This window comes from Manacus vitellinus, unplaced genomic scaffold (genome assembly GCF_001715985.3).
Source record: "Manacus vitellinus isolate BGI_N305 unplaced genomic scaffold, ASM171598v3 scaffold_27_pilon, whole genome shotgun sequence".
Classification (NCBI taxonomy): domain Eukaryota; kingdom Metazoa; phylum Chordata; class Aves; order Passeriformes; family Pipridae; genus Manacus; species Manacus vitellinus.
In genome coordinates, this window is record NW_021940039.1 from 3,203,311 (window position 1) to 3,217,346 (window position 14,036).

A 14,036-nucleotide genomic window follows, 5' to 3' on the forward strand; every position below is an offset into this window, starting at 1 on the left:
TAACCAAGAATTAATTTTTTCCTTTATGAAAGTACACAACTTTTCATCCAGTGCTCCAAAGTTACCCAGGATTTATTTGGTTTTTAAATTTTTTTCCTCAAACCCAAAAATTTAAAAAAGAAAGGGACTTGGAGTGAGAGGAAGAAGGTTTTTTTTTTCATAAATCACAATTTTCAACAGGCAGGATAAAAAAAAAGAACAAAACCAGAGAGTCTGAGAAAGCAGGTGCTTCTCATGAAACCTTTATCAGGTCAAACTCCCTATTTCCCAGCAAAATAAGATGCTGATAGAAAAACCATAGGCAGGCTTGAAATTAAGACTGACAAGGCAACACCAGAAACATAATCCACTGATATTATTCTCAGAACAAGGTTAATGGACAGGAAAATGCAGTGACTGGCGGAATCAAGGCCCTGTACTCTACCTGAATAAGTATAAAATCAAACTCCTTTGTAAAAGGGGAGTTGGATGGAATCCAGAATAGCCCCAGCTAAGCCAAATTCCTTGTTATAAACCCAAAAGGAGCAAGTGTCACCCAGCTGGATGGAGATCCCATTGGGTTTTATTTCATTCAAGGGTGAAATAAATTGCCTTTTTAGCCCATTTCAGCAGCTCAGCCTCAAAAAGTCTGTGCTGAAGTGACTGCAAACAGCCCTGAATAACAGACAGCACATTCCAGCTGCAGACAGATGTGGGCTTTGGACCTGAGGAGCACATCTCAGCTCTGTCCCCAAATGCAATGTCCCAAAGCCGTGTCCCTTTGGGAACTGCCTCCTTAAACAGCCAGAATTCGGTTCCTCTTGGGCAAGATCAGGGCAAACACAACATTGTGGCTGTTCCCTTCTGCTGGAATTGTGACTCTTGCATCTCTGCTTTTAACGTGGTAATGATCATGTTAAACAACTCAACTTAAAAAAAAATAAACAAAACCAAAAAAACACCACAACCGCTCATGGAAGAAAAATTTCTAAGCTGCACTGGCTAAAAATTAAGTTTTATTCTGAATAGATGAGTACAAAGCCCTATACACCAAGTCACTCATCCAGGCAGGGAACAGGAGCTGTACTGGGAATGTGCATGACCAGCTTTTTGTCACAAGTAAACCAGGGGTGATTTGATCATCAATCAATAAGGTCATCCATGGAAAGAAACATTGCATGGATAACCATCATGTATTTCCAAATAAATACATTAAAGAAAATTACAGATCTGCCTGCTGAGATTCGTGGGGCTGGGAACAGCTTCCATCAGTGACTTACAGTTAATTATTATGATTTATTGGGAAAAAAAAAAACCACACAAAAGAAAGGAATCCCTAGAGCACATCCACAACTGTTCACATGGACCCTCAAAACTGTCAGCACAAACAGCACTGGAGCCACCAGGTCTGGAACCAGCAAAAGGTCTGCTCCAAAGGCTGTGGGCAATGTAAAACCAGCTTTCTGGGACCTGGACCCTCACTGGCCATTAATAAAAATCCAAATTGAGGTGCCATCATCTCAAGGCACACAAGCAATTCCACCTCAGATGGGAAGTTGTTGCCACCACCACGAAGGGTGTGAGTACGAAGATATCTCCTCTGACACACTTATTCTGGTTTTCCTTTGCTTGCATGAGAACCTGCTGCAGGAGACATCCCACCTGCCATCACTTACCCTGGCCTGCTGCAGGATGGCTTGGGCTTGGGCCTCCTGGGCTGAAACAAGAGGTCCTTTGGATCCAGCATCTCCTCCTCCGCTAAAGCGGAACTGATGGGGACAAGACAGAGAAAGCAGGTCACCGGGTTGCTGTCCTCCCACCCTCACAGTAGCCTGACTCCTAAACAATTTGGTTCAGCATGACTGACCCAAATCCATCACTGTCTTTCCAGCCCATCCCATTAACCCACCACACTCGGGTCACCCAGCTCAGAGCCACAAAAACCAACCGCGCTTCCCACGTCTGCCCCGCGAGCTCTGCCAGCCCGGAGGGACACACAATGGGGGGGATTGTGGGCTCTGCACGTGAGGACCTCACACGCCACCATTCAGAACTCAGTGCACAGCTCTCACAGGGCTGATATTCCCTGTGTGGATGCTGTTGGCCAGGACACCCCGGGCAGATGGGGTTGGATCAGGTTATTTGGCTGTAGCTGCCCCTTTGCCCCAACAAAGGCCGGGTTTCTCAAGCGTGGCAGTTTGCTCCAAAAACCAGAATTTGGTCTATGGTTCAAGCCAGGATCCCTCAGCACTCAAAGGATTTTAAACCCCCAAGCATTAATGTTTTATTTCCAAACCTGAAAGAGAAGGAGATTAATGTTTCCTTCTGCCTTTTCCACCCCAAAAAGCCCCACTTTCCTGGGCATACACCCTCCTCCTGCCTTAGTTGTGCACTTGGGGTGTTGCAAGGATAGATCTGGTTGCAGAACCTACTTGGACGGTTCTGTCACCTCCATTTCACCTTGGCCTTTCCCCTGGTTGGTGTTAGGTGTGTGACCACACTGACTTGGCAAGGAGGTTCAAAGAGATGCAATTTATGGGCCCATGGCTGGTTCTGTAGGGGCCAACAAATGCATTGTAGTGGCCAGCTGAGCTCTACACTGAGCTCTTGGCCCAGCCTGCTCAGGAACCTTGCCAGGAACCTACCCAAGCCTCACCCAGCCCTTTGGAACCTGTCCAAGTGTGCTGAGGTTTGTCACTAAAAACTCCTTCCCTTCAGGACCCAACTACTTATTTTCAGCAGCTGGTTTCCATAGGGTTGTCTCACATCAAAGCAGATACAAAATATAACCATTCCTTCAGCATCCCAGGACCAAGAAGGCTGATTTGGTACTTACTGCCTTCATGTAGGAGACAAAAAACAATACAAATTAATCACTGGTCATCAAAGAAGACCAGTTTGTTCAGGTGCTTATAATTTTGGCTTTGAAGAACTGTTCGAGGTTCCTCACTATAGGAGGGAGGGTTCTGCATGGAAATTTGGCCCTTAGAAATGTCTCCAGTTGCTTCTTCATGGGTTTTGGCCTCCAACACTGTGCCCAGGCAGAAACACTTAACCTTTTTCAGAGTTCAGGAAGTGTTTGGACAACGCTCTCAGGCACACAGTGGGATTTTTGGAGTGTCCTGTACAGAGCCAGAAGTTGGATCCTTGTGGGTCCCTTCCAGCTCAGGATATCCTATGAATTCTATGACTACTCCTCACTTCTGGAAATTTTAACCTAGTGCTTTTGACGAGTGAAGAAATTACAGTGCTTTGCAAAAAGTAAATTTACAAGGAAAACCATCAGGATCCATCTTTTACCTCAAGGAAAACGTGTCCTTGGTGTGAAAGAGATGGGAGGCTTCTGCAGGAACGGGCACTGAACAGCAACAGAGCCAAGAGACCTGATCATTTAAATGCTTTTTTTAGTTATGTTTGTACTTACAGGCAACATAAGCATTGTCCCTGGTGGTCCTGGTAAACCATCTGCTCCTGGAAGACCTGGGCGACCAGGTGGTCCCTGAGAGAAGAACAAATAAAAATAAACTTCTATAGCACCATTTTGATCATGTCCACACATCAGCAGCTGTGGCTATAAAGGGATATGTCATGATATTGTCTTGACACACAGGGATTGAGCTTGCAGACATCCCAATGCCACGGTAAATTTTGTGGAAGCGCATCCATAAGCCCACACGACTTTTCCCAGTAATTCCCTCTTCTTCCATCCTGGCCCCCACATTTCCAAGCTCTTTTTGAGTGAACAACAAAAAATCTCTGCAATGCTGCAAGTTAACGGAATCAACGTTTAGTTGGATCCGTGAAAACTTATTAAAAAAAAAATGAAACTTCATAACTCAGGGACAGTGAGATAGAAACAAAGCAAGATAAACTCATTTCCATAGTGTTCAATCATCTGGGTCATTCCACTTTTCTCTCTTCTGGCTTTTTTCCCTTTTTTTTCTTTTTAAGTCCTATGAGGCCACTTCCATCTCCAATGGAGTGATCCTGTCAGCAGCTGTAAATCAGCCAAACTCTGTGGATCTCAATGGAGCTGTGCTGATTAACATCAGTTTGAGTGTCTTTAACTCGTACTAAAGAAACGAGTGTGCAGTAAAAGATCTATTGATGAAGCTATAAATAATCAAATATGGCCAATTTTCCCAAGACAGCCCATGGATTATCTGTATTCCCAACTGTGGACTTGACAAAAAGTTTAAGTTAACCCCAATTTAGACATCCATCCAGTGATCCTACATGCAAATGAGGATGACATCCAATATGTGTGTCTAATTGCAGTTTTCACATCAGCTTAAGGTAGGAGTGACTTGACCACATCCCAGTGAGGTCTGGTGCTCATTTTGTGGCCAGACAACTCAAGATTGAGGAGCTGGGTACTCCTTTATTTAGTAAATGCCAATAATAAATCCACCTATAGAGAACCAGTGCTGTTGGAAGGGCAAGCAACAGACACCTATGTTAGTTCTCACTCTCTTCAACTTCTCTGAAGCCTTCCAGTGTGTGCAAAAGTAAAAATAATAGTAAGATAAAACCCTGTCACAAATCTCAGACACAGATGGACGTGCTGCAGGGTCACAGAAAGTCATATGTTCGCCCCGCAGGGCAAAGGGAGGTGGATAAAGGTGGGAAAAGGATCAGGGAAAGAGAAATAGGTAACAAAGTCCCTGAAAATCAGAGTATTAAAAAATCCCAAGTCACCAAACCAAAACAGTTGGTGTGTTATCCTTGCCCCACTGTCTTCCAGAACATTCTCTTTGCATTTCACACCTCTGTCCTCCTCCTTCTCCCATTCCTCTGTGCCGTGTTCAACTTCACAATTCCCTTACTGTCTCCTGCTTACAGAGGAACCCAAAACACCCAAGCCAGAGTTCCAAGCCCTAAATTAGAGCCCAGCACCAGGGAGGGGGTGAGGAGCTGTGGCTACTCCACCCTGCCCCAGACAATGACAGGGCAGAGCTGCCCCGCAGCCCCGCGGACCCGGAGCCCGGCTCTGCACCGCGACCAGCCCGGAATAACAACACTGCTCCCGGCGCTGCTGCAGCAGCCAGAGCTGCAGCCAGTGATTTATCAGCAAAAAAATACAGGGGAAAAAAAGCCCAGCAGCTCCCTCAGCAGCGAAGGGAGGCTGCAGAACACACCAGCCCATCCATTTTTCAAGACAAGCTCACGGTGTTGCGTTCGCGCTGTTTGCTCAGTCTGGCCGACACCGGAGCCCCTGACCCTGCTGATGAGGTGCAGAGGCCAGTCCCATCTGTTGGAGCAGAAGCCCCATAAATAATTTAGGCCGGACTTGTTTTATATAATAAACTTTCTTTTCTCTCCCTCTTCTCCTTTAACTCCAGTCCTGCATATGATGGCTCAGGAATGAGCTTTGTTTATCTCTCCGTATGCGTGTCCTCTGCCTGACAAATGTTGATGCAATGCTTTTATACCCATAAATGCCTCTTCTTGTTTCAGGTTGGGTGTGGGAGGTCTGTTCCTTGTGGGGTGGATCAGTGGGGGGCAAGGGGGACGGAGGAAAATCAAACCCATAAAGCACTTTGTAAATTTAAATTCACGAATGCCTCGAAGAAATGCAGCCTGCCAGGCTCGGGGCGTAAATCTGTGTCGCCCTCGTTATGTAAATAGGGATTTGCTGATATATGGCAGCCAGGGATGGGGACTTCAACTCTCATTTGGTGCAGTGCTCTAAAATGCCACGCTGAGTGCAAACACTGGTGCAATATTTCAAGGGAATGGTTAAACTGAAACCTCAGCGTGTTGGTGCTGGGGCTCCTCGAGTCGCAGGCAGTGAGAGTGGTACCCAACAGCCCACAGCACTGGAACTCAAAATTCACTGTGTCTCTCTCTCTCTGATTATTTTGGTGCCATTTTCAGCCCTGGTCAGAAAATTATGTAATAGAAGATCTTTCTTGCAGTTTTTGGGGTCTGCTAGGCAAGGCAGCACTTGCTATCTAATGGGAAAACCAGCACCCTGAAAATATCAAGCCTTGCAGAAGCTCAGAAAAGATTTTAGGGATCCTATTGCACTTCTGAGGTGCAAAACTGTCCCCAGGGGAATAAGTCTTTTGGGACGAAATGGTTGTATGGTCTTGGAAGATACAGCTATTGCTTTGTAATCAGCCTTCCCCCAAGGTGTGCTGACCACCACAGAGCACCCAGACAGCCCAGAATTCCAAACACACAATGGGGAGAGTGATAGAGCTGCATTTTGCTCTAATGCTGCACCTCATCCTGTTCAAAACAACACATTTTCCCACTTCCTTTATTCCAGCCTGGAGTATCCATGAAATAACTCTTCGGTCTCCTAAGTGCCATATTTCCTTCTTCCCACTGCTCAAAGAAACCTGCCTAAGTCATCCCCAACTGCCCTCCCCTCAGCTGAGCCCCCTGAAACCTCCCACAAACAGGCTGCTCCACAGCTTTGCCATTGACACAAGTTCCTCTGCATGTTGTAAAATAACTGGGAAAAAAATGAACGAGCTGACATGATGAATAAACCAGAGCTAAATGAATGTTGGCCAATATTAACATACCTGAATATTGTCGGTACATTAATTCAGTGCACCTGCCTGATTGCAAATAAAAGGTCTTTCTATCAGATGCAGGCAGAGGGAACATTCCTCCCCATACAGGGGAAGTCATGTAAATTCATGAGCCATGGGCAGGGTTAATAATAAACAAATTAAAAGTGGAGCTGCTCTAATTGAAAAGGAGTATTTTAATACAGTTGCAGTTCCTGGCTCTGCAAGTTCATCACTCCTCTGTGCACAGCATGTTGTATCACACTCTGTTCTGGACACTTGGAAAAGTGGGATGTGCTGCCTGTGCTAGAATGCAAATTATTCCTTTCATTTTAGGGTGTGGAGCAGCATCGTCAGGGACAGCGTGTCTGCTGCTGGTTGGCTTTGCAGGGTTGTTCAAGAGGAGCTTGGCCAGCAAATGTCTGCATCTGCCTGGACAAATGACAGAAACACACTCCCTTGTCACCAGGGGCAGCATCCAGCCTGCCAGGAATGCAGGAGTAGATACAGCACATCCAAGGGAGGAGAAGAGGAAGCTGGGCATCACACAGGAACCCAAGCAGGATGAAGACCTACCAAGAATCTGATGAAGCCACACAGCTCTTTTGAGTAATCCTGGACCACTGCAAGATGCAAAACACAGCCGGGGCCTTGCCCAGCTCACCCATCCTCTGGGGAGCCAACACCAAGGATGCAGAGCCTGCCCTTGGTCCTTCAGGAGGATCCAGGGCTGCAGTGCTACAAGGGTTAATTAAGCCCAGCTCTCCAGGAGCAGTGGCCCTGGCTCACAGCCCTGGGCTGAGCCTGCAGCCTGTATCGACTTTCTGAGCTCGCAGGCACCGATCGATGGAGCACAGTCAGGGCCCCTCGTTCTCAGTCATGTCACAACCACCAGAAACGTTATTACTGTTCCATCGAAAAACACAATAAATACACCAGGAGTGTAAATGAGGTGAGGGTCTCTCCAGCAGTGCTCCAGGGGAAAAAGTGGGAATGCAGCAGCCAGCAGACTACGGTCGATCCCCCAGGGACCAAGAAGGCAACAAAGAACCTCTGCTAAAAAAAAATCCTGGGCCCAGGTTAGGTATATTACCACAGGAACGCCCCAAAAGCTGAGGAATCTCCTCAAGTGCACCTTAAAACCACTGCATTCACTTCCCAGTGCAGGCCAGCAATGATTTTAATTCTCTCAGTGGTTGCATTTTGCAACGTGGGTGCTTCAGAAAGAAATGGACACCCAGGGATGGCCACCACAGAGGAAACCATGGCAGACCTCTGGCATCACTGCAACAGTTAAAACAAGGCTAAGGGGAGATCCTTGGGGGCACAGAGATCTTGTTCTGATCTTCTGTAATTAAAGGAATTCTCCCTCCTATTTTTTCTGGGTCTCAGGTTGCTCAACTAAGACCAAAGAAAAAGAATGTTCAAGAAAAATATATATAATCAAGGCCATGACATGACCAGTTAAACAATTTGCAGCAATTAAATGTGTGAGACACACATCAGAACAGCACAACTCCATTATCCAGCCAGACTTTCCCGTTGTCTTTTCCCATCTTGTCCAAGCCAGGAAAGTAGGAAGCCCTACAAAGGCAGAGAGTCTGCATCTGGTCACCCCAGCTCATCCTTCCTGGGCACCCAGGAGGCAAAGGGGATGTGGTTCCCCACCTGGAACTGAGCTCTTGGCTCCGTGGAGGATGCTCTGGTGCACCCCAACCTGCCACAGGCACAGAGCTGCCTTATCCAGCAGGAAATGTGCTCCTCTGCTCCCAGCTCCAAACTGAGCTGAGACAACAAAGCTGATCCCACCTCACTTCTCTGCAGGGCCAGATCCTGTCTGTGCTATGGTGAATTTTCCACTAGATGTCAGGCCAAAATTCCTGCTGGGAGGAGGACTGGGAGCAGTGGGCAGCCTGCTGAACATCTGCCCAGGTGTGCTCACCTGGCTGCCTCTGCCAGGGAGGAGAAACAGGCTTGAACTGTGGGTGAACAAAAGCAAGTGAGGAGTGCATTGGTAACAGGGCCACTCCAGAGACTCAGCTCTTGAAGCAAGGACAGTGGGTTTTAATTTGTGGCATTGCCAAGTACTGGAATTGCTGCTGGAATGGTGCTCATGCACCACTCACTGACCTGAGGCTTGAGTTCAGCAACTCCCAAAACACAGGTCACTCCTGATTCCAGGAGCAATAACAAATAAATATACAGCTCTGATTGAAGTGTGGTGTTAAATTATGGGATTTGGGGTCACAATCCCCAAAAGCACTTGGGAGCAGCTGCCTTTGATGAGACATCCCGAAGCCAGAGGCTTCTGCAGCAGCAGTTTAAAAAGCAGTGGCTGCCAGGGACAAAACTGATTTACAGTAACATCAAACCCTAAGTTATTGCATTGTTAAAGCACATAAATCAGTCTCTAGTGCTGCTGGTACAGACCAATAATCCACGTCCAGCAAAGGTGAAGTGCTGCACGAGAGCCCCTTTCCCACTGGGAGCAGTTTGGGACACAAAATGAACATAAGGAAAGACCCACAGCAGCAGTGCTGGCATGACCCCAGGACCATCCTGGTCCCAACCAAAACCAAACCCTCTGCCAGGACTCACAGCACCAGCTGCAACGAGGATGCAGAAGAGTGGTTGAACTTCATTTTACTGTGTTAGTGACTATTTTGGTGTTTGCTCATCCTGTTCTCCCAGTGCCACAGCTCAGCTCCTGCACTGGAAGGAGCAGCCAAAGAGCACAGACAGAGAGCAGAGGGTTTTCAGCCCAAACTATTGGTTTTAACTTGGAAAATGGCTTAATATATTTGACTAATGTGGCTGTTCCCCAACCCTTTGCCCCAAAGATCAGCACTGTACCCCACCATGAGTTCCTTTGGGGGCTGACTCAGAGGAAAGTGCTATTACAGAATTATTTTAGGGTTCCAGGGACACACCACAGTCCCACTGTGCACACACAAAAGCACCCAAAGCCTCAGCAAAGAGGACAAAACCACAAACACTCACCCTCTCCCCTGGGTCTCCCATTAAGCCCACGGGTCCAGTTGGTCCTGGAGGTCCTGGAAGGCCCTAGCGTGGAAAAAAGACAGGAAAAAAGTGAGCCACTAAAATGTGTTATTATTTGTAGCAGATTTATACAACGAGCAGGAAAAGATTCAGAGCTTTCTGTTTATTTTTGCACCAGAAAATCCACCCCAAAGCGCTCTGTGCACATGTGTGGCATATGGAAGCAATAGAGCCCGGGGACAGCCGTGTGCTGAGCCTTCCATGTGCACCCCAAACCCGGAGTAAGGGAAAAGTGCCACTTACTGCTGGGCCTTCAGGACCAGGTGGGCCTTCCACCAGCATACCCTGGGCAAAAGGAAGGAAAAAAAGTGATTAGCAAGGCACATCCCTCAGGTCAGTTTGATTCCAGGGCTTTACTTAAGCCCTGTGCTTAAATATTTCAGGTCTTACTGCTACATGGAGACACTCCAGAGATGAAGGGTTTCCACCCTCTTGGATGGCATCTCCTGTGTCCCTGCTGCCAGAGGTACAGAAAGCCCATTGAAAAGCCAAATAATGTCTATTTAAATCATTGAGGGCATGGCAAACAGCCCTTACCCCCAGCATCAGGCCCATCCTCACCCCAGCACAGGGTCACCTTCCTAAACACAGCCCTTCTCTCTTTGCCCACAGTCAGGCAAAGGCAAACCCTGCAGCACAGCCAGCCTTGGTGGTGCTGGAGCTTCAGGAAAAAAAGCTGTTTCTAGACCCAAAGAGCTTAAAAAGTAGTTAGCAATCAAACAGCAAGATGTTTTTTAAAATTATTTTTTCCAGCAGGCTGCACGCTGTGATTTACTCTGTGTAAGTAGGAAATCACTGTGTGGGCAAAATGGTAAAATAATGCTTCTCCATCCGTTTTAATCTAAATATTTTGTCATAACTTTATATCAGATCTATCATGTGCTCAGTAGAATTGAGGTGTTTTTTTTTTTCTTTTTGAGTATGTAAGAGGCAAGAAAGAAACCTCCCACTAAACCTGGTAAATGTTTTCCAGGATGATGTGTTGGGAAGAGCTCCACAGAGAGCACTGCCCCTTTTATCTCTGGAGCCCAGAAAGAGCCAGGTCAAGCCAGAGCAGTCCCAGCACTTCCCAGCTCACCTGTAGGAAACAGGGACATTTCTCCTATGGGATGAAACCCATCTTTAAAAACCTGTAGATAAGCAGTTGGCTCATGTGGGTGAAGCCTGGAGGAAGCAAGTGCAGGGACTGCTCTTGGGACACCCTTAACTGTTCTCAGGCTCTGGTGCCAAAAACCTTGGCTGACCCAGGGCAGCCACTCCAGCAGACAGGGCTGAGCTGAACAAATCTGAAGCGTCTAGAGGAAAATCCAGGCATTCCTGCCCCAAAAGCCACAGTCTCTAAGCCCAGAGGAGCAAAAAATAGCAGAAAACACGCTGCCGTGGACCATCCCTGCTTCCATCAGTGGGATACACGTTCCTGCACCACTAATATGTGGCCAGCACTATTTTCTGCCTTTCCCAGTGTCCACACTACTCATTATCACCTCGTTTAAAATCTCATTTAAAACCTGGCCTCTCCCTCAGTTGGATGTGTGAGGGGAAATTTGCTGCTGCTGCCACCACCACAGAAGTGCCTCTGCAGTCGTTCTTCACCAGGAAAGAATTTGGGTCACAAGGTTTCACCCTGTGCCCATATTTTGACAGCAGGGCCATGGAGACACTGCTCTCCTCTGGGTGGGAATTAGGGGTGAACTCCATACCCCCTTCCCCCAGCCTGCACTGACTTTCAGCTCTTGCTGTTGGAGACTTCAACAGAGAGGTGAGTTCTGTTGATGGAGAAAGTGTCCCCCAGAACACTCACTAAGCACTGGTTCCTTTTCAGACACACAATGAAGGACATTGCAGGGAAAGCCCCAAATCCATCTCTGCTGAGACCAATGATGGCACATTTTTGGTGTGACAGGTTCTAAAACAAAAACTAATCAGTGTCTGGGCTGGGACAGAGAGTCACAGCCCACAGAGGACTCCCCAGGGGATTTTTGGGCTGCTGGGTGCCAGCATTACCCTGCTCTGAGCACACACAGCACTGAGGTTCTGCTTCCCATGGCCACCTAGGACTCTGGGGACACTCCTCCACATGGGCAAGAGTCAAGGCTAATTAGCTAATTTGGGATGCAAACATCCTTGGCATCTTCCCATACTTATCTGTTGGTTTATGTTGAGCTCCAGCCTCAGGGACATCTGGAGATTCTCCTTGGCAAGAAACCTCCACTGTTTACATGATTTCTCATCAATGGGAGCAATGGAAACATGCAAAGGTTTGGGGACAGGACCCGTGGGGGGGGTGCCACCAAGGGCAATCACCTCGGGGAGAGCAGGCAAATCAGGGATTTGGGACTGTCCCAGGGGGAAACAGGGCATTGCCTCCACTCAGTCAACACAAGTGAAGCCACTGTCACAGAAACAGCCCAAAGTCTGGCACCAACACACAGAGGTGCTGAGTAAACCCTCCCCAAAAGTAGATGTGAGCACCAGGGTCCCCCAAAAAAGGCCAGAGGGCTCTGAGGAGGCAGCAGCACCCTGATGGCTCCAGATCTTGGATGTCTGGGGTCTCTGCATCCCTCCTCTCCATCCCTTCTCCCCCTGCCCCTGTCCTGCCCTGCTGCCTCCAGCAAGTGTCAGCACAGAGCAAGGATTGAAGGACAGGCAGTTTGAACGAGGAGGAGGGAAAATCCAGCAGAATCCAACTTTGCGTTTGGTTTTTATTTCCCTTCTCCTGCAGCTCCCACCAAAAAAAAAAAAAAAAAAAAAAAAAAATTAAATAATAATAAAAAAAAGGGGGAGCTAAAAAGCGCAGCAAATCCGAATTTTCCTGCTAAAGAGGAGCCGCACGGAGAGGGACCGGGCGGCATTTGGTCTTGTTTACTTTCTGGCAAAAGCTGTACATGCTCCAGTGTTTGGAAATCGTGAAGGCGGCCAAATTCTTTCTGGATGATTAAACTTAACTATTTTGTTCGCTTTGTAGCGTTTCTGGCTGGGTTCCTGCCATCGCCTTCGCGGGGTTTGGCTGCTCCCCCACCACCACCCTACCCCGTCCTCTCCCCACCCCTCCGATAAGGAAATCGCTCGTTCTTCCTTTTGTTTGCAGAGTGGGAGCGAGACCCAGAAAGGAAGAGAAGGAAGGAAAGGTCGGGAATGGTTTCATTAGGAACTCAGTTAGGCTTTTCCAGCCCCGCTGCTGCAGCCCAGCTTCTCCCTGCCTCCCCTCTCCACTACCTGCAGAAGTTTCAGGCAGAGGAGGAAAGGAAGGGAGAATTAAAAGAAAAATAGTGGCCTCGGGATGATGGGAAGTGCTGCTGAAACACTGGCTCTTTGCCAAGGAAAATTAGGTTAATTGAGCTGGTGGTGAGCAGCGAGCATGGGCTCAGCCTGCCAGGGACCTGCTCAGGAGAGGTGGGTGCAAGGGCCTGAAGTTCCATCTCCAGCCTGGGGAGGAGCAGGAATGGGGGTACCTGGGCGTCCTGACACACTGAGAGGGACAGACAGACGGGCATCAACCAACAGCCCCTTGCTCTGCTCAGCAGGAGCCTCTGAGCAAACCCAGCCATTCCCATCGAGGGGCAACAGCTCCATCCTCACCTCAGGGCTGCTCAGTTGGGCACCCACATTTTCTGCAAAGGGCACAGGCAGATTATAACCATTATTTTGAATGAAAAACAACCTCAGAAACAGCCCAGGGCAGAACTATAAAGAAAGAGTGTGCTGGGTTCCACTCCTGGGGCGACACAGGGTTTCTCTGCAAGTGGAATCTGGTGGGACCCCGGGGCTGGTGCAGGAGCAAACCTCTCCTTTCCACAGCTGTGTGCAGGGAGAACCCTTTTATTTCCAGAGGGATGAACCCATTAGTTGCACAATTAAAACCAACCCTAGGCTGCAAGTTCAGGTCAGGATTCGACCTGGCCACGGGCTGTGAGTGCTCAGGGGAGCAGGTTTGCTGTGGAGCCAGGGGCACTTCCAACCCTCTGGAGGGGTGAGATGTGCCCCCTGCCTGAAGCTCCAGTTTCTATTTTGCTAAATGAGAGATTTCATGGGAAATTTTGCACTTCCTTCATGATTTAGGTCACTTATTGAAGTTTTGAAAAAAAAAATTAAATATGTAATTACAATATTTTACGTTAAAAGTTTTCAAATGAACCAAGTAATTCTTTCATGGGAAATTTTGCACTTCCTTCATGATTTAGGTCACTTATTGAAGTTTAAAAAAAAAAAATTAAATATGTAATTACAGTATTTTACGTTAAAAGTTTTCAAATGAACCAAGTAATGCTTTCATGGGAAGTTTTCCAGCCTCCCAGCTGTATCATTGGGACAATACTGAACCACCAAGTACCACCAACACGCACTGAAAAATTCCTTTGTGCCTTTTTCCTCGAGAAAACCAGCAAAACCCAAAAACCCAGATGGTCCTTACCGGTTCAATAATGGCAGGTTCTCCCTTCTGCCCCTTCTCACCCCGTGGGCCACCGATCTGCA

The 14,036-nt window shown here is 47.7% G+C and overlaps 1 protein-coding gene across 1 annotated transcript in view; it reads right to left on the minus strand.

The window, feature by feature from the left end:
• Positions 1-14,036, minus strand: part of COL5A1 (collagen type V alpha 1 chain) — a 113,752-nt gene that overhangs the window by 59,582 nt on the left and 40,134 nt on the right. The window contains exons 9-13 of the mRNA XM_029960567.1: positions 13,975-14,031; positions 9,807-9,848; positions 9,504-9,566; positions 3,404-3,478; positions 1,656-1,748 (exon numbers count right to left, since the gene is read on the minus strand). Of these exons, the coding sequence (XP_029816427.1) occupies positions 1,656-1,748; positions 3,404-3,478; positions 9,504-9,566; positions 9,807-9,848; positions 13,975-14,031 (330 nt within the window). The remainder of the gene's footprint in view (positions 1-1,655; positions 1,749-3,403; positions 3,479-9,503; positions 9,567-9,806; positions 9,849-13,974; positions 14,032-14,036) is intronic.